This window comes from Pholis gunnellus (genome assembly GCF_910591455.1).
Source record: "Pholis gunnellus genome assembly, chromosome: 14".
NCBI classification, from domain to species: Eukaryota; Metazoa; Chordata; class Actinopteri; order Perciformes; family Pholidae; genus Pholis; species Pholis gunnellus.
This window is the reverse complement of record NC_136541.1, coordinates 18585903-18611711: the sequence shown is the minus strand read 5'-3', so window position 1 is coordinate 18611711 and position 25809 is coordinate 18585903. Positions and strand designations below refer to the sequence as shown.

The 25809-nt window shown below is 42.5% G+C and overlaps 4 protein-coding genes across 5 annotated transcripts; 1 reads left to right on the top strand and 3 right to left on the bottom strand.

Moving 5' to 3' along the window:
• Window positions 1-220: 220 nt before the first annotated feature.
• On the bottom strand, window positions 221-4734 carry homeza (homeobox and leucine zipper encoding a). 2 transcript variants are annotated; one of them, XM_079173633.1, is made up of 3 exons: window positions 4378-4734; window positions 3522-3706; window positions 221-3252 (listed from the first exon to the last, which is right to left on the bottom strand). In XM_079173633.1, the coding sequence occupies exons 2-3, from the start codon at window positions 3594-3596 to the stop codon at window positions 1234-1236; spliced, it is 2094 nt and encodes a 697-aa protein (XP_079029759.1). In that variant the 5' UTR covers window positions 3597-3706; window positions 4378-4734; the 3' UTR covers window positions 221-1233. The 2 variants fall into 2 exon arrangements, with proteins under 2 accessions (XP_079029759.1, XP_079029760.1); XM_079173634.1 differs by having other exon boundaries at window positions 3615-3706.
• A 1124-nt stretch (window positions 4735-5858) lies between these two features.
• dhrs1 (dehydrogenase/reductase (SDR family) member 1) lies at window positions 5859-9142 on the bottom strand. The gene is made up of 9 exons (XM_079173739.1): window positions 9016-9142; window positions 8233-8381; window positions 7846-7989; window positions 7590-7669; window positions 7253-7385; window positions 6986-7129; window positions 6834-6903; window positions 6652-6732; window positions 5859-6555 (listed from the first exon to the last, which is right to left on the bottom strand). The coding sequence occupies exons 2-9, from the start codon at window positions 8374-8376 to the stop codon at window positions 6419-6421; spliced, it is 933 nt and encodes a 310-aa protein (XP_079029865.1). The 5' UTR covers window positions 8377-8381; window positions 9016-9142; the 3' UTR covers window positions 5859-6418.
• Window positions 9143-13099: 3957 nt separating this feature from the next.
• Window positions 13100-24129, top strand: LOC306706108 (uncharacterized protein; the record flags this gene model as incomplete). The annotated part of the gene is made up of 36 exons (XM_079173017.1): window positions 13100-13166; window positions 13246-13335; window positions 13450-13518; window positions 13645-13737; window positions 13864-13950; window positions 14102-14194; window positions 14412-14477; window positions 14575-14664; window positions 14745-14816; window positions 15407-15493; window positions 15615-15677; window positions 15900-15968; window positions 16121-16204; window positions 16335-16421; window positions 17017-17091; window positions 17383-17457; window positions 17583-17672; window positions 17763-17852; window positions 17929-17991; window positions 18086-18148; window positions 19571-19639; window positions 19793-19882; window positions 20060-20146; window positions 20247-20330; window positions 20429-20497; window positions 20796-20885; window positions 20990-21079; window positions 21163-21252; window positions 21348-21428; window positions 21613-21675; window positions 22012-22077; window positions 22183-22329; window positions 22476-22622; window positions 22724-22765; window positions 22878-22925; window positions 23518-24129. The coding sequence occupies 36 exons, from the start codon at window positions 13100-13102 to the stop codon at window positions 24069-24071; spliced, it is 3390 nt and encodes a 1129-aa protein (XP_079029143.1). The 3' UTR covers window positions 24072-24129.
• Window positions 24130-24224: 95 nt separating this feature from the next.
• Window positions 24225-25613, bottom strand: cUnh14orf119 (chromosome Un C14orf119 homolog). The gene is made up of 2 exons (XM_079173071.1): window positions 24895-25613; window positions 24225-24790 (listed from the first exon to the last, which is right to left on the bottom strand). The coding sequence occupies exons 1-2, from the start codon at window positions 25321-25323 to the stop codon at window positions 24617-24619; spliced, it is 603 nt and encodes a 200-aa protein (XP_079029197.1). The 5' UTR covers window positions 25324-25613; the 3' UTR covers window positions 24225-24616.
• Between the last annotated feature and the right edge of the window lie 196 nt (window positions 25614-25809).

The window sequence follows — 25809 nt, the reverse complement described above, 5'->3', positions numbered from 1 at the left end:
TTCATACATGGAAGACATCTGCAAAGGAAGACACTAAGCATTATGGACATCTCCCCACAGCATGACACTTGCATTAACGTTTCATTACTAAAAGAATGACAGAACACAGCGCTGGACGCTGCTTTATCAACATTCTGCTCATCTAACGCTTATCCAGACTTTCCTAATGAACTGAACCCACTTCGCCCCCCCCCCCCCCCCCTAAGTCTACTAAGATGTACTTTAAAATGTGGGGTTTTCTGAACGGATGACCTGAATGCGTAATGTTTGTGCTACAATTCATAATTTGAGTTATTAGAAATGTATGTTTTCTTTGGATTCAAACCATTTGCTACTTATACAGTACGTGGACCCCACCATCCGTTATTTCGTCTAGTTTTTCTAGATTATAAACCATCAAGTCACTATAGCTATTAAGACAAAATAGATATACAAATACTGACTGAATTAATGAGTGCAAATCAGAATTGAAGTTGGCAATTCTGACATCTGTGTGCCGTTGATGTGAATGCTGCTCACTTGGTACCATTATCCTAGTGAATCAAGTCTTACAGCAGAGCGTCTAAAGGAGAATCTGGGAATGTGTTTCAGAAATATGCTTTAGTAGAATCAGATGGTTCATGATAATAGGTTTCAGTGTTAAGGGATCAAAAACTAATGTTTTGTAAAATAATTGGATTTAATGAATATGACAGCAGGCTCTAAAACCAAAGTGCAGGATGTCAATTTAAAGTGTACATGTCCAGTGTGCTTTTCATGACAAGGAATTATTGGCTGTAAAGGAATGATTACACACAGTGATCAGTCAACAAATTCATCAACAGAGACATCTTTCTGGAACAGTTACTTGTCTGCTTTAGTCAGGTACTACGAGTACAACCTGTTTAAATTATACTGCTACAATAGCATACTAAAAATAGTAGAGATATCTAAACAAACATAAGCTCAAAAAAACAAAAAAAAACAAACCAGTGTACACGTTACTGTCCTATTTACAGCAACACAATTATAATTCAAGTCCAAAATATATATTAGGATAAGCAGGAAATGCAGCATATGTATAAAAAAACAAACCTTTTTTGGGCTTGTGCTGGGAAGACCGGATGTTACAAACCTGCGAAATTAAAGCAATTTAAACCAAAGTAACAACTATGCTCGTTGGTGCAAAGGATGCGAGCAGCACTCCACCAACCTAAAAAAAAAAAAAATGTTCTTGAGTCTGGTTCCGGGGTCTTAATCGGCAACAATCAGTTTTTGTTCAGTACCCCCAACATCCTGACCTGCAAACCAATCTCGCACTTGCTGGTAGCTCATTTTAGATTTCTTGCATAGAGAGTCAAGGTCTCTTTCATGTAGTGAGCCTGTTGCAAGGTAATACGTCACCAGAGGCTGGATATCAGGGGAATCTGCACTTGCACTTGTTGCATTGGCTTGAGACTTTCGTTTGCGGCCCCCGGCCCGGGTAGAGGTCCCGGAGCCACCTCCGTTAGTCAAACCACTGCTGCTTTGCTGGGCTGCAAGTTCTGCCAGGAACTGGTCGCGGACCCCCTTCACCCAGCGCAGCTGGCCATTTTTAACGGCATACCGCGTGTCCCCAAACCACTGAATAACATCGGCCCGGGGTAAATTTGTAAGCTTAACAAGTTCAGTGTAATCTTCGCTCTTGGGCCACTGGCAGCGTAAGAAGTGCTGCTTCAACACGTCCAGCTGCTCCTTGGTCTTTCTTGGTCGCCCAGCCGGAGTGAGGGCAGGGGATGTGGATGTGGATGAGGGAGCCTTTGAGACACGCAACGGTGTTTGTGAGGGACTGGCTTTGGCTGAGTGGGCTGACTTCTTTGATGTGCTGATGTTGTTTGAGAGCGGTTTATTAGGCGAGGCAGTCGGTGGTGGGCTGCCAGAGGGGGAAGAGCAGGGAGAGGTTTTTAATACACCCGATGGTTCCTGTGGAACATCTGGCTCAATCTTGCAGGTCTTGGTCAGCTGCAGGGGCAGCTCTTCACTTTGTTCCTCGTCTTTCAAACTGTCCCCGTCGCCAGAAAGCTCCTCCATACCGTCATACCCCTCTGCCTCAAGGACCCTGTCCCCGAATGCTTCCAGGCTATTGGACAAAAAGGTCTGGAAGAAATGTGAATTTCTAATCCCATTGCTACGGGCTGCCTCCTGGCCCTTCACCCCGTTTAGTTGACTGGTCTTTTGTGTAATAAGTGGGAGAGGTTGGATTTGTTGTTCTTGTTTAGCTCCAGTGTGTTGCGAGTAGTTCTGGGCTGCGGCGAGGCTCCCTCGGCCCACCCTGAGCTGGTACCGACTGTCACTGAACCACTTGCGAATGTCGTTACGACTCAGTCCGGTTTCTTCCTGCAAGCGTCTGAGCTCTGCCTCCGCAGGCCAGTTCTCTCTCAGAAAGCTCTTTCGAAGGGCAGCGAGCTGAGCTTTAGACTTTTTGTAGCGCCCGTGGCGATGCTGTCGCGAAGGCGACTCCGAAAGGTCGAGGGAGACATCGGCCGCTGTGCTTGCTGGCGTTTCTGCTGGTGGGCGGTAGAAGTATGAATCCTGAGGGGGTGGGAGGGTGGAGCTGAAACACGGGGCTGTGGGTTTGGCTGGTTTATAGGAATCTGGTGACTCGCACTTTAGTTTCTTCTTTGGGGGGCTGGAGGGAACAGCCTCTACCTGGTTGTTATCCTTCTCCTCAATTACCAAGTCATCACTACTTTCACTCTTGCTCTTCGTCTCGGCTTCTTCGTTGGTTTCAGTAGCATCGTCACAAAGCTCAGGCACTGCAAGCTTTCGCCGTGTCTCCTCTATCTCCTCTGAGGACCAGCTGATGCCGTATTTAATTCTCTGCACCATAAACCACACCTTAACTTTGTCCAGTGGCAAGGCACATACCCGAGCCAGGGTGCTAACCTCACGAGACGATGGGTATGGAAATAAGTTAAAAGCTTGGGTCAGCTCTGAGATCGTGTCCAGTTCACGGGTTTGATCCGACTGCGTCCATACCAACTTCAGTCCCTCTGATACTAGAGGCAGGCACACAACAGAGTTGTGGTTGGTGGTGAAACTAGCCACGCCGCTCACGTTGCCGTCAGCTGAGTGGCGCAAATCCTTGGAGGAGCGCTTAGCTTCGAGTTTCCCTTCACATTCTGTCTTTGTTAGTTTTCCTTCAAAATGCCCCTTCATGCTCATAAGTAGTCCATTTCTGCCATTGTGTTCACTGTAGGTCGCCATCTGGGGTATCAAAATAGGCTCTTTCACCTAGAAAAGAAATAAAAGAAATAGATTTAGTTGCCGTTTTCCTACTTGTCTCTGCTGCCAAACACTGATAAGATCCCCGACGAGTACAGCCAAGAGTACAAACTATGATGTTAAAAGAACTTTCAGTTCTTATTCAAAGTCAATTATCTGACAGCTGTTTCCCCTCCCCCACCCCCATACTTCACACTCCTTATTCTGAACTCCCAGTGAAACTAGTCGTATACTCTGTCCAGACTGGGTTCCCCTCCCCCCAGAGTGTGGTGACTGACTTTTGTTTTGTGTGAGTGGGGGGATCGGTCGCAAAGGGTGGGTGCGCGGGGAATGGGGATCCATGAGAAATCCATCACGGTCTACTTTCTCACCCTTTCCCAGTCCGGCTTTGTTCCACTCCCAGATCCTCAGTCCCTAAAGATGAGTGTAGCCTCTTCACAAAGGCAGATACCACAACAGAGACCTGTGGAAGGAGAAAATGAGTTGCATTAGTCACCCTCAAGTCCAAGTCTAGGCCCTGTAAGCCCTTAACTAAAAGTAAATGTGTGCTTTAGCAACAGGTGTTAAACCAACACATCAACCCATCACAGGTTTAGTAGTTATAAGGCTAAATACAAGGATTTTACTCCCATTGCAGTTATTACACGACTATATTAATATGCTGTTTGTGACTCTTCATTGAGCAGTGTCTTTCAAGTAACCCCCCCTTCCCTTAGGAGGAGTAGTGTACTTTATTTGGGTCAGCAGAAGAAACATTGCACATTTAAGTAAGGTTAGGAAACGACTAAGGTCTCTTGAGCCACGCTAGAAATGTTTAAGTGTCCCAAAAACATTACCAAACAATTATGAAACCAGAGTATTAGTCATTCGTGACACACTAAACCGACGGGATGAGATCGTGCGGTGACGTAGGATGTGTTACTTCGATGCACTGTACGAGTTAATACGCTGTATTCTTTTGTTTTAGTGTGACAAAAAGCTATAAAAGTTGCTTTCGGAGCCAACCACAATAGCAGCCCAGTGTCTCCGACCCCCCCTCCTCCTCCTTTATGGCGTACTAACTAAAACGCTTCACACTGCACAGGCGCACTTCACCGCCAGACACGCTTCAGTGAAACATACAAATAAACTTACCAAAACGCTGGTTTACCCCGTTATCCCCGAAGGTCCGTCAAAAGCGTGAAGAAAACAAAGGGAGACCGGGACTTAGCCCTCCGCCACTCCGCCTTTTATGGCCGAAGTTTCGAGGAAGAGCACGGACACAATACCGTCCGTCTGTCGGTTTGACCCTTGTCTTCTTTATCGAGCGCCTCGATGGATTACGGTCACGATACAAAGATGCGAGGCGACCAAGTTTGTCGCCTTTTCGAAGGAGTTCAGTCGTCGGCTTCGTCCTTTCCCCGTGTAGGGAACAAATATCTCAATCCGCGAGATTCAGGTCGGAATCTGAGTCGCCGTTACTTCGCCCTCCTCGGTCCATCCGTTGTTGCTTTTGTTCTTTAACTGAGAAGTGTTTTCGCCGTCCGGTCAGATCGAGGCGAGGCGGAGCCGAGGACCAGGAAGCCCACAAGGCCCAACCGACTCTCCCACACAGTGACGGCGGGGTGGGTGTGCCAGTCTGGGAGAGCAGGCCGTGGATTGGCGGGAGGAGGCGCCTGTATAATAAATCCGAGGGTAGTGGGCTAAACACGTTTCACGTCACCCACCCACCCACCAGTCCCCACCACACCAGGCCCACAAACACCCTCTAGGATTTAAAACGAGAAGCATCGTCTTGTTAAATAGAAACGCTGCTTTAACTCTTGCTGGCCTAATTCAAAGCAGAAAACAACATTTATATTTTACTTACAGGAACTCTGCTTCTAGCCTCCCCGAAGACCACATTATAAAGCTTCTGATCAGTCCAGGCCACCGAGGACACTGTGTTTTAGAAAAACGGGAGAAGTTATGTTAAACATCTCAAACATCTACCCATCGGGGTATTTCATAGAAAGATACTATTTTTGAGCCAACTAACTAACTAAACAAATAAGGTGGTATTCAAGTTGAGAAACAACTTACAGAAAATCAAACTAAACCATTAATTCAACATTTAATTCAATCAATACAATATCCAAAAAATGCAAATAATTCAAAGCATTTTAATCTGAGCTTTGGGACTTGACCTCATTTCTATAACCATGACTATGGCCGTGTACCAATTCCTGAAATATCTAAATGAAGACACGGAGCGGTTCAGACGTACGGATAAACCCAAGAACAAGTTTACAGCCTGTTCAATTCCTCTTTGTATTTTAAACAAGATGGACGCAAACAACCAACAGTGTTCCAGTGATACTGTGTCTTTGAGCAATATGCTGAATTCAGATCAGCTTCAGACACGATGTCCTCTCACTGAAAACAATTCAGCTGTATTTTAGTGGTATATATATATATATATGAGTCAGAGGTAGCAATGATAATTCATTGTTAGTGCTAAATAATGTAATAGACAAGATATAAATATTAATCTTTCTACAAGAGAGCCAACCCTCTTTTATTGAAGACGCATCTGTTTCTATCAGTCTGAAGATGCTTTGTTATTTTGCATAAAAGAATGAGAAGTGAAAACAGCAGCGAGTTAACGTTTCTTTATTTAACCAGTTATTACATAGCCGGTCAAATACTGTAGTAGTGGTAGTAGTAGTAGTGTTGGGAATGTATATTCATTAAATAGACATACAACAAGGCTACAAATTAGTGAAAAATACAGAAGCATTTAAATGTTTCATTTGTAAATAGATTTTGTATACTGCTTAAGAAAATACAGAACATGTGATAATCATAATACATTCAGATCATGTTCACATTGTGCGGCTTCACTCACAGATAATAGTGTTAATGTTAAATCCATGTTCCTTCATGTTCACCTCTAACTTCATAGAACTGTCTTCATTAACAAAGTAGGAATATATAGTATATATATATATATATATATATATATATATATTTTAAAAACACACATCAGTTTCAATTATACTCCTTCAAAAGATATTGTTAGTCAGTGCACATTGTCACCTATTGGCTTGATGGATTTTATCCGAAACATGGCAACTAAATGTTTAGCTAGAATGTGGACCATATAGTGGACAGACGGTCTGATAGTATGCCACGTCAGTGCTGATGTAGGACACGTTTAGAAGCGGCTGTTAGCCAGAGAGAGCATAAAGCGTGGCAGGCGTAGGAATGAAGGGACAACAGCTGACAGCCAGGAGAGATACGGGACCTGAGTCAGGAGGAATTTCAGAGACGTGTAATCAGCTACACTCCGTCCTGGAAATACACAGACGAACAAGACATTAGGACCACGTGACCGTACATAATAGTAAGTGAAAAAACCAATGACATAGGCAGCCGATGTAAACTTACCATCAATGTCTTTTATGCCATAGCGCCTTGCCAGGTCACAGGTCATTAGTACTTTCCCCGTCACAGACATCAGATGTTTATCTTTTAAGTAGAAAGAGAAAGTATGCTGAGTTTGCAAATGAACAAGAATAAGAGTTGAACCAGTAAATGCTCCTCAGCAATAATTAAAGAGGTAGTCCTACCTTTTGCCAGGTTGACAATGCACATCCCACTCACTTCTGTGGATTCCCCGTTGGCAAAGACTTCTTTGAACTGAGCAAAAGAAAACAGATTGAGCAACAAAAAAAACTGAAATAGCTACCGGGGATAAGGATTTGCTGTTAGAAGAGTCTACCTTGGGATCTACACCCTGTGGTGTCTCCTTCTCCAAAACCAACTGAGATATCAACTCGGTTTGTACCGCTCCCGGCCACAGACTGACAGAAGCCACGCCCCTGCTTTTAAGCTCAACGGCCATGTCTGCTGCCAGCCTGTCACACTGGAAACACACCACAAAACAAAACAGGTTTTTATGACACTGTCTGATGTAATTATACAGCACATGTACTTTAATGTATTTGGCTTTTGATAGCACAAATCTGGGACTAAATTAGGGACTTACTGCAGCTTTGCCAACGCCATACGGCACATTGAAGAGATACCGCAGACCCCCCATAGATGAAATTGTGACTATCAGGCCCTGACCTTGAGCCACCATCATCCGGGACGCGTAAACTGAGAAGAAATAGTGGCCCCTGCCAGATAAATAAAAATGGAAATCAGTCAAATCATTCTTATCCACTCGCTTGTAGAATACCTGTAATACAGTGCAAATGAATAATGCGTGAATTTCCAGTTAAGACGCCACATGAGTAACAGCTGACGTCTGGAAAACCAGCACTAGTCACAAGGAGGTGACTCGGTCGACTTATCAGACATGACTAAGCAAAAAAGCATACCTGAGGCCTGTGTTGTTGATGGAATCCCAAATGGTCGGATCGGTTTCCCAGAACTTGATCCCCATGTTCTGGAAGATGGCCTGGAATAACAAATCATGTTTTAGAAGACACGCAGTCTAAAGTTTAAGCTTGGTGCTCTTTAATGTCGTTCCATTACATTCACGCTGCTTTACTCCGCGTTAAGTGTTCAACAAGTAACTCAAGTGCGAGCTGGAGTAGTGTTGTTGTAGTAGTGTGTCGGTGCAGTGTAATCTACCTGGACTCCAGCATAGGCGTTGTTCACCAGGATGTCCAGTCGGCCATTCTGCTCACGCTTGATCCGTTCAAACAGGTCTTCGATGTCTTTGTCTTTCGTGGAATCGCAGACAACCGGCACACAGTTTCCCCCCCGCTCCTTCACCTGTGTTGAGAACAAACGCGTCAGCCGCGAACCATAGAGACAAACGGACTCGAAACACACAAAACAACACTGCAGGAAACGGCAAAACTTTTCAGGTGCAGCGCTTTCGAAGTCGTCGGGACCTCGGCTGAGCCTACAGAACACAAATGTATTGCACCATTGTCGGTGAGAGACACTGACATCCTTCACTATATACCACTGTCCGATGCAGCCCTTGTAAGAAAGTCAAGCTCCAACCGTCACCTGTGCAGCGGTCTCTTTCAGAGCGGTCTCCTGGCGCCCTGTGATGTAGACGGTGGCCCCTGCCTCAGACAGCTGGAGAGCTATTCCCCGGCCGATGCCTCTGGAGGCCCCTGTTACTACACACACCCAGCCAGACAAGGACATTCTCTCTGTGGGAGGAAGAAACACCACGTAAGATAAGAAATGAGTTCAGTTACAGATCATCTGAGGTCAACTGGGAAACTGTCCAGAGTTCACTTAAAATCTAGAGGAGCTATTTTTTTTTTCCTTTCTTGCACAACTCATTTTGGTCCAGTCACTGTTCTTCAGCATTGCGCATGTGCAGTCGACAGCTGCCTTATCATGATGTCAGTGATTTGTCAGTGATTAAGTTACTGATCATGAACAAAGGTAAACTTTGCCCAGGTCACATAAACATACTTTAAAATGCCATAGCAGTGCTATTGCTGAACGTTAAAGGAGGATAATGCAACATACAAGTGTATTATTAGTTGTGACGCTCCGGACTATGACTATGTAATGATACAACCAGAAACATCTGTTTCTAATACAATGTGAAAAACTAAAACTTGTGTTTGGCGCTCAAACTAAACTGTCTCGTTCTTATGACATATTAACTCACTTATTTTTTACATTTGCCTAAATATTCTTGTTAAGATAAGATACCTTTGAGGATAAAGTGACGATTTTATCACTTTCTAAAGAATGCTAATCAGAGGCTTTACTGTTACTCAACACAGATTGTGGACTTTAAATCTAAAGAATTGAATAAAAGACACTAACCTTATTCCACAGACAGCGCTGGATCTCAATTATAGCTCTTCCGAGGAAACCGACAAGGAAACGTATCGGTAGTCAAATGTCACCTCTGCTGTTATTATATCAGTGACTAGTGCCGCGAGCTACAATGTGACCAATGTTATTTATAAGTTTATCAAGGCGCTGTAGTCTCGTGTCGTAATATCGCGAGAAGACGCCAGACGAAGCAGAGAGTGAACTATTAGAGATGTGTCTGTTTAGTGAGCTACCGAAGGCGTTTCGGCGTCAACTATTTCGTTAAATGAGTGAAACACAACAGTAGGTGTCGTGTTTGACCCACCTGCTATTACTCTACTTGCTTGTTAAGAACATATTATTCCGATGTTGGCACAGTTGTAGGCTGTTGTGGTATAGTATTACATCAGTTTATGCATAACGACAGGCCCAAAAACATCAGGGAACTATCTTATTGTGAGTGCCGGAACTGGTCTTTGGTTTATCTCACGTTTCACACACGATGGCGCTATAGTCTTCCTAAAAATACACCAATTACCGTGCCTATTGTAGGGCTCGTGTGTGCACAGTAGAAACGGAGGATTAGCAGTGTTAAAAAAAAAAAAAAGGTGTTTGTTTCATATTCTGTATTTTTGATAGAGAGGCTGAGGTTATGACGTCTGTGCGGATTCGCAGCTGTAATACTACCATAAATGAAAATGTTAAACCGACCAAACACTGTGTGCTGCACGTGCAGTAACTTCCCTGCTATGTGATACATAATCTCGTGGTGGGATCTGCAGGAATGTGCACTCTTCTACTGTACTCTCTGTCCTATAGTATGTGTAACTAGTTCACGTTATTATTCCCAGAGTATCTGTTGACTCATTGTCTTAGTTATAAGAACACACATACAGAGTGGGGCTACTGGTGGGACCAGGTTTCTTCCTTGTAAGTCATTTGAATGCAGTGACGTGCGGTGAGGTTCGTGGCTGTTGAGGCACTGATTCTTTCAGAGTCAGATTTACAAATATATGAACCCAATAGAGCAGCTTACATCACCATTCAATTGGCAGCTTGCACATTGACTACTGGTTGTTTTTCATGTTTCATATCAGCATTATTTACACACAGCTAGGGTACACAACCTGTGTTTCAGAAGCAGAACGCTCGCGGGTGCCACCCGCAAAAATCGCGAGATCCCGCAATAATCTGTGTAACAACCACGGATTTATAAAGAGAACAACAAACGCATAAAAGATTACTTTACCTGTCCGACGTTGAATTGCTGTTGATTAGGTCATATTTCCCTGTTTTTTGAGAATTGTTAAAGCTTAGATATTTAATCTTCAATGTTTGCGGTCAAAGCAAAATATAAGAAGAAGAGGAGAAGTGTAGAAGAAGAGTAACGGAACTACAAGCATGAACCCGACCCGTGGGCTCTCGCGCGCCCCCTTCAGTGAGGCAGAGGTACTGTTTGCCTCTCCTCTGCGCTTCTTCACTGCGGTTTCTGTCAGATCAGCAAGACTGAATATGTTCTACTTCTACATGAAATACATGACCTATTCTATGGAAAGAAAGGACATATAATACAAGTGTCAACAAATATTACAGTGGTGACAAACAATGAGAAAGCAAAAGGCACGCGCTCAACCCAATTTGTGAGGGATTGCCAATCTGAGATGAGGCACATCTCGTCTCGCGTGTCTCCTCTCTCTTTGAACAGGACATGAGCAATTTCAGCGAGTTTGACTATACAAATGATTGAAATCATATAGAAATTACATTTATAGCACAGATCAGTAGAGAAATATTATTTATTTTATTTTATCATTATTTGTTTTTTACTTTGGCAGGTGAGGCTCTGCCTCCCCTGACCGCACGTCCCTGTTTGAATGAAGTCCCTCAAGTGTAACAAAACTACATTGTCGGCATACTTTGTATGCAGTTCCTTTTCCCCCCTAGAAAATCATTTTCTAATGCTAAATCCTGATAACATTTCTGCAGAACACTATATATTTGCTGTGATATATATATATTTTGAAAACAATCGACATCCTTATCAGTCATTTCCAAGGGCGACCTCTTGTATTGGTTTTTAGTAAACTGACCCCTAATTACCAGCAGAGGTCCGATCAATAACTGGAAACGCTCATGGGCACGTGCAGCGGCTGTCTGTTTTTCTTCAGAGTTTAGGATTTGTTTAGGAACGCTTTTACATTAATTTGCAATTATTGTTTATAGAGGTTAAAATGTCCTCTTATAATATAAACAATCTAACCATCTAAAAACGGTAACGGGGACGCTGTTACTCTCCCCTTTTAATGTGAAAACAAACAAACCTCAAAAGCTGGGTATGTTCTGTAAGGTGGAACAGCTCTTTAAATCATATTCTACTTTTTGTTATGGTAAACTTATATTTTGTATAGATTGAAGCGGAACATGGTGGCATTATGATTCAATGGTCTGCTTGCAAATATCTCTGCAAAGTCAGTTTCCAACCTTCCTGGATTGGAAACCCAAGAAAGTCACATTTTCATCTTTCTGCATTTAACATTTGTTGCATTACATTAGTGTAACGGTTAGTGAGTTGGAGTTATTCGTGCAGGTTATCACCTACATGTGATGTGTGAATAGTTGCGGTTCTTTCTTCTTTAGGTTTAATAATGTCAGGTTTAAGGTTACCCCAAACAAAATCAGCAGGAAAAACTTGTTAAACATTTACTGGACATTTACAAAAGGGAAAATAAAAATATAAATACCATTGTATTGATATATTCAACAGGTTATTTTCTTAAAGAAAAACATCAAAGGACTTAATTCTTACCTTATTACAAGAAATGACCAGAATCAAAAACATTTAGTCAATCATTATCAATCTATGCACTTTACGGGAAGCCTGCACAGGAAACTATGTAAACAGAGGAAGAAGCTGCAGATCATGAGTCAGACAAAGCAGATACTGATTCACTCCTAAATATGAGGATTACTCTTTTACAGCAGATTTGATGTTATTCAAAAACTAACAAAATATGTCAGGGGCCGGCGCACATGAAGCATTCTTTCTACAGTTTGTAAGCTAGTGCAGTATTAGCAGATTTGTACCGGATTTCTAAATATCTGGCACCCTGACCTCCATTTAGTGTTGCCACAATGTTTTCTGAATAAACAGCTCTGCAATACCGTATCGAATGTAACCTCTCTACTTCCTGGCGCTGGAGATTGAGTCTGTGTTGGTTTACGCCTCCTTTCTTTCGGACATTGACCGATCAGCGGTGTATAAAAAGAATTTGGTCATTCGGTAGGAGAGGAACATTATTGCAATGGCCGGGGGCTCTCGCTTCGTTTGGATTCCCTTCCTTTTGTCTTGTGTCTTTCAAGCTTCTGACAACAGACATGGTAAGTCAAGTCCATTTTATTTTATACAGCCCAATATCACGCATTTTGTTATTTAACAACACAACCTCTGTCGTTAGATCAAAATGATGAAAATGACAGTACAGACGATCAGGATGACAAAACCCCTAACCGATTGTAAACATACGTCATCCCTCCGTACTGCTTGGTTAGTGAGCAGTGAATGGCATGTTTAAGCAGTTACATTCAGCTGATGATGCTGAATTGTCTCTCTTTTCTCAGTCCAACAGGAAGTGATTCATTTAAACGGTCCTTTGGGAAATCCAGAGGTGGACGACATCCTTCCGGAGACCCTGGTGAGTCCCCGAAACTGTTCTGAGTGAGATGAAACACATTCATGTAGCAAATTGGGAACTTTGAATGCTCTATCTTCTGTCACGTTGACTTCAGTTAACCCTACTGGAAGGACTTGACCCAAGGAATATAAATGTAACGGTACGTAGCGAAAAGGATTTTACAACAATCTCAAAAATATTCAACAATGCTTTATTTTTTAACCCACTTCATATATACCTTGTCATGTATGTCAATCTATTTTGTTCCTTCACAGTCGATTACTTACAAAACTTGTACTGGTGAGTGTTCTTTTAATTGTAAAGTCTCAAGTGCACATCCTGATGTAGAGGACACACTATAACACCACGTCAACATATTCTCTCTCATCATCTTCCTGAACTACTAACATGCGTGGCCAGGTATGAAGGAACAGCTGGCACATCTCAGCATTCACCTTCAGCAGACAACTCACCGCGTCAGCCAACTGGGTGAGTATTGATCCGTTTTTTAGAGCCTGAGGAACGTCAGCAGGTAGTCTCTGATTTAATCATGCGCTCTTCCTGACAGATGATGAAGCCTTCGGGTTGAGGGGGGAAGTCAGACTGCTGAAACTGCAACTTGCAACATGTAGCTCCACAGCCTCGGCTGTCGCTGGCTGTAAGCTTTTTTAACTGTAAATCGTACTCTACATACAGTATATGGCACATGTTCAGCTGATACACGCGTGACGACGTAAAGCAAAGTCAAACTGTGTCTTTCATCCCTGGACAGCTTATCAAACCCAGTTACTCAGCAAGATGAATCAGCTTCTGGGGACGTTTGATAGCGATACATTTCTGAGTAAGTTTGCCTGGAGTCAAACGTTTCATTATTTTTGTTTATTGTTTTGCAGCACACGTCAGAATTTCTTGAAACGTCTTCTCATACGGCGATTTCATCTTTTATAAATGTTCATTTTTTTTCTAGTCATGAAAATCATCGCACTCACCAGAGAGGTGAATTCATTACAGAGGCAGGTCCAACATGCTGCTAATGGCACGGGAACAAATCACATCGGAGGTGAGTGGTGCTTTATTCTAAGTCTTTACAATTAGCACCACACTCTAACGTTACTGTCGATACGATAAAATCTCATTTTGAACTTAAAACTGTGTGAAAATAAATGTGTGAGCGCGTGTCTCACAGGGCTGCTGAGAGCGCAGCAGGAGAAGAGCGCTGAACTGAGCCGAAAGACGCAGCGGCTGGAAAGAAGCCACACAAACTCTGCACTAAGTAAGATTCACAAGATGTTTGTAGAACAGCTGTGAGCTCCACTTTGATTTGCACAAACGTTGGATATAAGCTATACACAGTAAATGCTTCTTTTTGTGTGTGTGTGTGTGTGTGTGTGTGTGTGTGTGTGTGTGTGTGTGTGTGCATTCAGTTCTTCAGATCATCTCACTGCAAAATCAGATGTGGGATTTGGATCAGGCTCAATTAAGAAGAGGAGGTCTTCAGCCCAACAAGGCAATTCTGGGTAAACTGACCGAAACATTTGCATTAATTTATAAAAAATGGCAGTACATCTGAGACAAAACATTATACCATAGTCCTCACATCATTTCACTTTTCCATCATGTCGCTTGATGTCTTCTTTCTGTTCAGCAGCTTTGTTTAGCAGGAATCCAGCGTGTAAGCGTGTCGTGTCTGTGTTGATGATTCATTCTCTGCTTCATCACTCTCTTCTACATCAGCTCTTCAAGAACAGCTGGACAGGAAGATCAGTGAGCTGCGAGGCAAAGAAGATGCACACTCAGCCGGTCAGCACATCTCTCCACTTCTGCACACCTTGTTTTTTTTCATAATTAGCCATGTTAAAGATGTGACTTTGACTGACGCACAAGCTGGTCCTTCCAGTGCTGGAGCTGATTTCTGTGAACAGTAAGATCGCAGTCATGCAGAGGCTCATCAATGTCCACATTGAGGAATCCAGAACTAACGCTGCCGGTGAGTCCTGATACCGTGTGTGTGTGTGTTGATAATGCCCCATCTTGTGTGTGAAGAACTTATTTTTGTTTCTTTTCCAGATTACGAGAGGCAGTGGAGGCAAAAAGTTGAGCTCCTCAAAGGGAAGATTTTACAGTTGAATCGTGACGACCGTAACAAAGAACTCAGTGCGTGTGCAACTCAGTAAAATGCTCGTTTTTGTTGTGTTTTAAACAGCATTCATTTGACGTCCTTTATCTCTTTTCTCCAGCCAAGGAAATTTTGATCTTGCAGTCTGAGTTGGAGCATTTTAGACAGTTAATGATGAACGCCAAAAAGACAACTGACTCTAAACTAAAAGGTGAATAAGCCTGCAGCTCTGTGAAAACAGATTTACTTCAATTTAAAGGTTGAAAGTCACACTTATGCTCGTCTAATGAAATGACAAACTAGAAACAACAGCTCAGTCAGGAAGGCGTAAATGTATTTTTTTGTTTTTCATCCTAGAGCTAAAAATTATTTTGGGGGAGGAGAAGAAAAAAGAAGAAAACTTACAGAAACACCTGGAGGAAGCAGAGTACTCCCAGGCACAACTGAGTGAGTATGAGTAAGCAAAAGAGAGGCTGATGCTTTTAAAGTGTGTTTTCTGAAATCCTTCTATTTTAAATGTTGTGTTATCTCCACAAGGAAAAAACAATCTGTATACAGCATGAATATGTCACCTCCTAAACGACACCTAAACATGTCCTTTTCCTCTGACCAGTCATAAGAATCATCAGCATCATGAAAGATGTGAGAGAGCTGGATGGTGATGAGCAACACCAGACACCCTCAACAAGTCAAACCACCAGTGAGTCCTCCTCTGCTACTCGCGCTGTTAACGTCTGACAAAAACTGACAAAAACAGATCGTATTTGATGGCTCACACTCACTTAGACTCCAATCTCCTCCGTTTCATTGTTTTCAATCAGCTCTTCAGACTCTGCTTCAGGCCAAAGAAAGGGAATTGGCCAAAGCTCAGGCTGAAATAAACGGTGAGTCCATTTAAAACTGCTTTAACACTTCAAAAGCACAATTTCAGTTGAGCGATTCGCTGATCTGACATCCTCTGTAACACAGAGCTTCAGAGGAAACTGCGATTAAAGCATCAAGAATGCCCTGGGCTTGAGGAAAGATATCAGGGTAAGTTTGTCAATATGACTTCAGCTAAAGGCTGCGGTGATTCATGTTTTAGTGTCTGTTTGTGTTTCTTTCAGAGGTGAAGACTGATTTGGAACAGAAGATCGCAGAGCTGAACAGAACCGGAGACTCCAAAGCAGCACTCAGTGAGTGAAGTGACACCGCAGCATTGCCTTTATAGCTACAGTGCAATGTTCATAGATGGCAGAGAGCCCTTTTACATGAGAGCTGTATGCGGCTCAGTTTGTTTTAGACATATGAACTGTGTAGTGATGTCTGCTCTGTTTATCTGAGTCAGTTCTAAACGTGATAAACCTGCACGAGGACCTGAAGACTCTGAGGGACCTGATCTCCACCACAGAGGATCCAGACAAGATCTCAGGTGAACGTCTCACACTGCGAATGTGTATCTGTCATTTTGTCTTAACCAAATGTAAAACACAGTTTATTTAGAAGAGCAGATGATGTTTGGATGAAATGTTTCTGCCTCACATCACGTTGTCTGCTCACAGAGCTGCAGAGGCAACTGGAGAAGAAGCAAGACGAGCTGAACTCCAAGCCTGCACAGATAGAGAGGCGGATTCCCAACCCCCAAATAAGTGAGCTCAGTGATTTGATACACTGTTTATGTACAAATCCTCTCCATGTGTGTATAAGTCAATACCTGTTGTCAACATAGTGAGCGCCACAAAAATAGAGGCAGCATGTCCCCCTGAAGTTGATGTACTGTAAACAGGGATTATATGTATGCCATACATTCTTTTTGTGATTTGAAACTTTATTTTTGATCATTCTTGAAAATGGAAGTTTGTTGGGTGGTGTTGTGTACAAAATTCACAAACTTTATGAATTTTCCTTGTTTTTTCTTCTAATTACATTTTCACAAAAAAAGCTCTTCAAACAATGAAAAATTAACCAAATGTTGCAGAATCACCATCGTATTGCAGACAGAGTGTGTGTGTGTGTGTGTGTGTGTGTTTTAACTTTATTATGGGAAGCATGTGAATGTACCCAGAATGACTAAACTCAACCTGAGATCCTTTTGGTTATATTTGTGCCATTTAGTGTGCAGCCTTTTGCTCTTTCCTCGACACACCAAATCCCCGGATGTCTTGCGTATAAGCTGAGGACTGGTAAGATAGATCTCTCAGCCAATAAAGCCGCCGAACCTCACTGCGTGTTCTTCTGTTTCAGTTTTACTGATCATCAAGCTGCAGAATGAGTTATGGGACCTTGAGAAAAACGAGACCACTGGTGGCCGTGTAGAAGGTTTGTGGTATTTAAAATAATACAGAGTGAAATTATTCAAGAAATCAATGACAAAATGTGAAATACATTGAAGGCTTTTTATTTCCTCCTAGAGCTGCAAAGCAGAGTGGATGGCCTTATCAGGGAAATAGACGACAAAGAAGTCGACACCACAAAACGGAGTGAGTTTGAAAAAGCTTTCTTTCATCACTCCTCTGATGAGGGATTATCTGTTACTTTCCTGCGCAGTATGTTGGGGATCCGATTACAGTATCTCCTGCATTAAATTACACTTTTGGCCTCTCTGTTCAGTGCTGAAAATCATGACGCTGCAGAGTCAGGTAGAGCGGCTGCAGAGACAGCTGTTACAAACCACCCAGGTAACCCGTAAGTATCCCCAAGCTCGCAAATCATGACCTGCTGCTCAGGTTGTCAGTAATATCGTTGTTATTGTGTTCAGATCTTCTGCATGTAACTAATACATGTGTTTAACTGCTTTACATTTGTCCCAGAGCTCACAAATGAGCTCACAACCAAGAAGGACGAGCTGCAGAAATACATCAACGATCTGAAGGACAGGAATCCGGCAAACGCTCAATTGAGTGAGTAAAGAGGGAACGTGGTGCCTAAAATTAATAGGAAATATTAAAATAGTCTGAAATATTTCATGTCTTCTTCTTGTGTTTCCTCAGTTCTGACAATCACTGATCTGCAAAACCAGCTCAGAAAGATAGAAAAAGAAAGGCACGATGACGGCCAAACAGCCTCTAATGCAGTTACTAGTGAGTGTCTCATTTCCCTTTGACATCATTGAGTTCGTGCATTTGCAGCAGCTGAGGCATACCTTACTCTTTCTAGAGCTGAGAGAACAGCTGACGGCTAAGGTTGAGGAGCACTCTCGTGATCAAGCCAAGATCAACGGTGAGTTCAGTGCCAGCACGAGTAGGTTTCTGCGTCAAGAAAGAAAAGAGAAGTTTAAGTTGAATATGAGAGTTTTCTTTTTTTTTTCTACTAGCTCTGCAGAACAAACTGAACCAGACGAAGGCGCAGTGTTCCGCTTTTGAGCACAAAGTTGATGGTGAGTGAAGTCTCTCCTGACTTGTTACTCTCTCTCCCTGCTGGCCAATAACGTCACACCCATTTGACTCCAGTGTGGGAAATGAATGGCTTTAATGTCCTTTTTCTGTCGATTTGAGCAAATGATTTGATTTAGTACCATACATAGAAGTCAATAACACGCCAAGCAACTTTATGAACTCCAGTTCAAGGATGAAGGGAAATCACTGAGAATATCCTTCAAAATCTTGCAAATCAACCCCTCCAGAAGACTTGTTTCTCAGGAAAGTTGAGTTAACCTTAACTGGTAGTTAACCCTTTTTACTGTGCAATAAAAATAGAGAGAAAAAATATCCAAAGATGAATACAGGGGGAGCTGAAGGAATCTTTGAACGTCAAAAGGTGGATGTAGTAATCTTGGGCGGATTAAGAGACAATGGGCCCCTGGGCACAGATATTTAAAAGACCCCACCAGCTCTCCTACATATGCAACACACACAAACTTAATATGTTTTTAGCCTCTTGTTCTTGTGATTCTGTATCTCTTTGTAGCCGTGAAGCATCTCTCTGTGGTTTTGTGTCTCTTTGTGGTCATTCATTTTGTCTTTGTCGTAGTTTTTGTCTTTTTGTAGTTGTTTTTGTCTGTGGTTGTTTGGCCCCTTTTTGTAGTCATTTTGTGTCTCTTTGTAGTTGCTTTAAGTTTCTTTGTTGTATTTGTGTGTCTCTTTGTTGCTGTTTTGCCCCTTTTCATAGTCATTGTGAGTGTCTTTGTGTTCTCTTTGTAGCTGTTTTGCATCTCTTTGTAGACGTTTTATGTTTCTTTGTGGCCATTTTGAGTCTATTTCTAGTTGGTACAAGTCTCTAAGTGACATTTTGTTGGTGAAGGCCAGCGGAGCCCCTGAGACTTTGGGCCCCCGGGCCTGTGGCCGGTAGGCCCATTCAGTAATCCATCCATAATAGTAATCCTTTGTAAAATACTGGAAACCTGGAAGAAGAATAGAAGTCATTTTTATAATGTTTTTGTTGTTTCAATTTATATTCCATCACTATTGGGGAAATGATTTATCCCCTGAAAACGGTCAGATAGTTTAACATCTGGGTATCAATTGTGAGGTTTAGTTTTTCCGTGTATGACAGAATCATCTGCATGAAGGGATATGAAACGGGGTGCGTTACGGACAGGGATTGGCTCATGGTCATGTGATAGCCAGATAGCCTGCACAAGTGGGTCAAAAGGTGAAGCAAACAATGAGGGGAGAGGGTGCCACCCTGGCAGATGTTGCCTGCATGTCAAAACTGCCACTTTTGGATTAACAAGGAAACTTGATCTAAGAAATATGTTGTTCACAGGCCTCAGATAGCCCTATTTAAGACATTCATGCTTTATCTCGTTCTCTCTGTGGGGTCAGTAGTTGTTACAAACGTGTTCTATAATGTGTGGTAGATCTGCAGAACGACCTGGATGCCAAAATGAAGGAACTGCAGTCCGACTCTGGGTCTATTACATCACTTGGTGAGTGGTGGAGCTGTGTTACCAAACAGTGAATCCATTAATCGAGAAAATGAACACAATAATTGTGTAGTGGTCTGCGTGTAGTCAGCTGTTTTTAAAAACAATTTGAATGCTGTTCTTTAGTTGAACTGTTTTCTCATGTGGTCTTCTCAGCTCTTCAGGTTTCTACATTAACTTTCCAACTGGAGGAGCTAAAGAGGAGACTACAAAACACGGAGTCTGAAACCAAGATAAATGAACAGAGTGTGTGCTTCATTCTCACTCTACACTTTAATATTGCCCATATATTCCATCCTTGCTTGATATAAAGTATATTTATGTTTCTGAAATATTTAAAAAACGACGTGAGGTGTTATTCCCATTAAGGCACGAAGATTAAAGGAAGTACAAGTTCAAAATAGTTTTATTTTTGTTCTGCAGATCTTCAAAAAAAGATAGATGAGAAAAACAATGAACTGACCAAAAAAACAGCAGAGCTGAAAGCAAGAAGTGCTCAACCACAAAGACGTGAGTAACAACCCATTTTAATAAGCACTATATTATACTATATCATTAAGATGGACACGTGCTAGAGTGTGATTATCAATGTGTGATGCTTTTTTTCCAGTTCTACAGATCATTGCAATACAAGTAGATATTGAAAAGTTGGTGAATGTAGCAGCAGACGAGACAAACGACGATAAGATCAGAGGTGAGCGACAGAAACATAGCTCCGCTCTAAAGACGGACATTTCATAACCAGTCACAGCAGAACACATGCTGACATGACAGCATGTCTCTTGTTTGCAGCTCTCCAAGACCATTTGAATTATTTAATTGACGGAATTCAAGACGAAAACGATGAAAATACTAAACTGAGTGAGTCATCTTCAAAATGACAGTAAAGCTTTATTGTTCCATTGTCGCTGATCGTGGTGTCGTGTCCGCTGAATTGATCCAATCCAACGTTTTCTTCCTTTCAAACGTTTCAGTGTTTAAAATCTTTGCTCAACGAGATGAAATAGCGAGATTGGAGAAGCAGGAAAAGAGTCAGACACAAGTGGCACTGGAGAGAATTAAAGGTGGGAAAGCAGCAAGTACAATTTACAAATACATTCAGAATACTCTTTTCAAACATTTTGAGGAATATAAAACATCCGTTCTGTCTTTCTCGAAGATCTGGAGGATGAACTGGAGCACGTCAGAAATCAGATCAAAGAAGAGACATCGGAGCTGGACTCAAGTGATACAAGGGTCGCTAATTTGTGTAGGTGTTCCGGTCAATTTTGGTCCGAGAAAAAAAACATTCTGTACAGAATCATCAAAGGGCATCAGAATACTGTAAGTATAGCTGGCTTTGTCCTTTTTTAGCGGCTCAGATTATGGAACTTCACAAGAAAATCAAACCACTGGAAGATGAGATATCTGACCTTAAAGAGACCAGCGAGGAGAACGTCAGAGGTAAAGAACAAACCGTAAAAGTTACATTGTTATACGTCATGATTTAATACGTACAGCTTCATTGATGTCTAAATCATTTTCAGAGCTGCAAACGAGACTGCATCTGACAAAGAGGCAACTGCAAGACAGTGAACTCCTATTCAAGGATGCAGATACGAAGAATTTTAACCAGAGTGAGAACATTTATTTTTTATCTTACGGTTCATGTCGTGTTTGTTTGTTTGTTTCGTTGAAGCACAAAATAACACTGCGGCTGTGTCTCCACTAGTAATGGAGATTGCTGATCTGAGGACACAACTGAAAAAGGCTCAGAAACAGGCTTCCCAAGCTGCTGAAAACAATATTGACGGTTTGTCACTCCGTTACTTTTCCACTGTAGCGTCTCTGCTGTCGTCCAGCACATTGTTTCTTACTCTGCATGCTGGAGTAGATCTTATGAATATTCCTAAGACTGACATGTAATGATTAAACTGTTCAATAATCATCAAACTAGTTTTTTCATGAAGTATGGTCATTTCTTTGTCTTCTCTCAGAATTGAAACAACTACTACAAATGCAAGAAAGAGAGAACAAAAGACTTAAAAAGACAAATAAAGGTTTGTACTGTACAGTTTCTTAAAGGGACATTTTTACATTTTGGGAAATATGCTTACTGGCTTTTTTCAGAGAGTTAGATAAGAAGATTCATCTCACTCATGTTTGTATGCAAGAAAATCCAAAAAGCCGGTTAGCTTAGCTTAGCACAAAGACTGGGAACAGGGGGAAACAGCTAGCGTGGCTCTGTCCAAAAGGTAACAAAGTGTGTTGTGTTTTTAACCCGGCTAAGCTAACTGGCTTTGATCTACACTCATGTTGAGCTATACCTCTACAACTTGTTCTTGACACTTGTTGTTTGATGAATGTCCGTGTTTCCACCTCCTTCCTCTGTCAAGACTTAAAGCAAGAGGTCAAGGAACTGAAAATGTGCTGCGCTGACGACGTCAACACCCAGTGTGACGGTGAGATCCTCGATACGACCCCCCCACTCTATACCTGCAGCTGAGATACAGGGAGTCATTTGATGTCGTTTTTTGTTTTTTTTAACTGAATATGTCATCAAACAGATTTACAAAGACAACTGCAACAGAGCCAGGAGGATGCGGAACGCCTGCAGCAGCAGCTGCACAAGAAGGAGGGCACCCTCAAACAGCTGCAGCAGGAGTTAGAGGAACAGAACAGGGAGAACAACACGCAGCAGTATGAATACAGCAGTGAGTTCAGACAACATCAGTACATTCAGTCATGTTCAAGGACGGGGTTAACTTAAAGCAGCCAGTGTGATGGTGGGATCCTGTACCCTTTAGATCGGGTGTGTCGTTTGATGTACTTTTTGAACAATACATTTCATTTAAAACAGACTTAGAGAGACAGCTGCAGCGGATCCAGGACGATGCCGATTACCTAAAGCAGCAGCTGAGTGAGAAGGACGCCGCGCTCGACCGGCTGCAGCAGGAGTTAGAAGAACAGAGCAGGAAGAATAACAAGCTGCAGGACGACTACGGCAGTATGTTCAACCCTCTGGCAATACGTCGATTCATTCAGTATACTCGGGACGATAATGTAGATTCTTGTTGAAATGCACTCATGTTTCTGTCTCAATGCTAGGCCTGCAAAATGAGAAGAACAAACTTGAGGACAGTGTACAAGGTAACTATAAGTTCTTTTCAGCAAAGTGCAGAGAATACACTGTGTAAATGTAACACCCCCTCCCAAAAATGACCAAAAAAACAACAACACAATATCCTTTCTTTCTCCTCAGAGCTTCAAGACAAACTGAGGGATGTGGAAGATAATACGATCTCTGCCAGTGAGTCACACGCAACAATTCATTTAATTACTTGGAATCTTTCGGTCTCCAGATTTTTGGGATATTTCTGTTTAGAATGAACGTTTAAATCCCACACGATACATTTTCAAACTACATAAGTGTTATTAGAAATATATCTACAATCCTACACACAAACAGACTTGTTGGATATGAATCTAACTGTATGCAGGACTTAAACACGTAAAGGTCAGTACCTAGTACAGCACTACTCAGCCTCTGAAAATGGTTGTGTAATGTCTTTTCGGGCTCTGGATGAGCTTTATCAAGTCTGGGAAAATAAAAGTTTGGAAGACAGGGAATGAAAGATGCCCGCCGGTTGCATCATGGGAAATGTAGTCCAATCCTGTGTTATAGGGGTTGACCCCGGCTAAGGACCAAAAGTCTCAGCAGCTGCTGCCTCAATTTTGACCTTTTTTTCTTTGTCCGTGTCACTTGTGACTCCCTGAACTTTATGGAAGTGACATACTAAATCACTGCAGGACTGCTTTAAACTTCTTAATGTCAGGTTCCTTTCAAAGATGTGATGTAAAGATACACGTGATCTGATGGACTACATTTCTCGGTTTTACAGGGCGGGTGACCTTGGATCCAAACACAGCGCACCCAAGAATAGCTCTGTCTGCCGGTAACACTGAGATGACCATTTCTGACGTAATACAAGACGTCCCCGACCATCCGAGCCGGTTTGATGTGAGTCTCGCCGTCCTTGGCACAACCGGCTTCTCAACTGGCAGACATTACTGGGAGGTGTCTGTAGCTGGGAAGCTCTGTTACCACCTTGGGATGGCCAGTGAATCTTCTCAAAGAAAGGGAGCGATAACATTCGATCCGACAAATGGTTTCTGGACTGTAGTCCTGAACAAACAGGGTCAGTACAATGCTCTCGATAGGAGTGTCGTTAGTATTCCGGTCCAGACGCAACCTCTTACATTTGGAATTCTGCTGGACTACAAAAAGGGACAGATCTCATTCTACGACGCTGGTGCCAGGTCTCATATGTACTCATTTGTAGGTCAAAGCTTTACTGGCAAAATCTATCCATTTATCAATTTTTGTGTTGAGGATGTTGAAAGTCAGACACCAATAGTGTTACCGTCTCCTGGATCGGTCGACTGGATAAAATAGAGAACAAGGCAAGTTATGTTCTGTTCTGTGTCAAATCATAGCCATGTATCTAATTTACGGTAATCTCAGTAGGTCATAAAACAATCTCTTGAGTAGTTCTCATACATATTTGTTACTGCTGCTGCTGAATATTTAAAAAAACAACAACAAATGTACAATGATGCATTTCGTTTATTATAAGAGTTTTTCCTCTTGTCCATGTCATTCCACGTGTTTCAATCACTGGGCCAAGTTCAGTGGATGGTAGAGCCTCGCCCATGATAGAAGCATTAAACAAAAAGTTCTGAACTGAAATGAAAAGTGGTGTGTGATGCAGCCCTGGAGGAACCGGTGTATGAAACTGAATAAAACCTGCTCATATTGAATTGAACACGTGTGTTCTTACAATGAAATGGTTTATCTGCAACAATAAATCCCATCACAGTTACACAAACATTTATCTGAAGAGACCTACCTCAGTTTCAATACACATTTACAAACAAGTGTCACCTCTTTAACACATTTCGTTATGATCACTTGCCTTTCCATCACAATGCAAACATTAGTCAGTCTCTTCCTGATGTACTGGCTACGCTCCTGTAAAAGTGGCCAACAAAAACTGGGTCCTGCTCTTCCAGTATGTGCAGGAAATGATTCCTCTCCTCCTCTCCCCAAGACTCAAACCACTGGGTCCACAGGCGCAGCTGGCATTCATAGATGTTTGGTAGTCTGTCTTTAACCTGGCAGGTGTACAAAAGAGAGGAAATCAGCTGTTAAATGTTAGAAAATGACATAACATCACTCTCTGGGACATCTGTTAAAGAAGTGGCGGTGCAGGACGTACGTCAAGAGTGCTGAGTGAATCGAGGAGGGTGCACACTTTCCCAGGTACAGCTTTCCCCAGAAGGTCCTGCAAGAACCGCTCCCTCTGTGTGGCGTTCCAGCCCTGGAACCAGCTCAGGACGCACCGCTGCTCCTGGAGGCTCACATAGGAGATGGGCTCCGGCTCTCTGACCCTACCCGCGCTCGGAGAAGCGCAGGACAGGTTCCGAAGGCTGGGGGGGCTGACTACACCCTGCGGAGCCGATGGAAAGTCCTCCAGACTGGGAATGGAGCACCCGGTCCAGTGTTGCGTCGCCATGGTCGGGGATCCCTCTGCTGGACCTCTGAGCCTGGAGGTCAGCATGTCTGTGGCTGTGAGTCTGTCGCTGTCTATGGGCTGCGGTTGCTGCTGCTGATTTAAGCCTTGACTGACGTGATTGAACCACGCCATCTTTGCAAAGACTGGTTTGTTTCAGCCCCAAACAAGTCAGCTATTCCTGTAAATTAATCCGCTGTGCCAGCTGCACAGAGAGACTCCTCTGGTCTGGGTAGTGTTAACATGTAGCTTAGCTTAAATTTTAGCGATCCTACCAACGAAGTCTGAACTCAGCGTCGCAAAGAACTGCTCTTAACATTCATGTTTGCGAGTGTCCATCTTTGTCTCAAACGTAAATCACACTATTGTCGGCATATTGTTACGGTAGCGATGTTCAATGAGCGTCGCACTAATCTCTCCGGCAAATTCATACAGGAAGAGTGTGCGGTTAACTCATTAGCCTTGTTGTGTATGAAGTCAAGCTTGCGCAGATTTTGCGCAAAGTTTATCGTTGGTGAAATAAAAATTTTAAAAAAATGTGCAATCTGTGTCTACTATATAAAATACATTAAATATCACTGACAATGAATGTTGTGTGTTCTGGGCTTTACATTTTGAGAA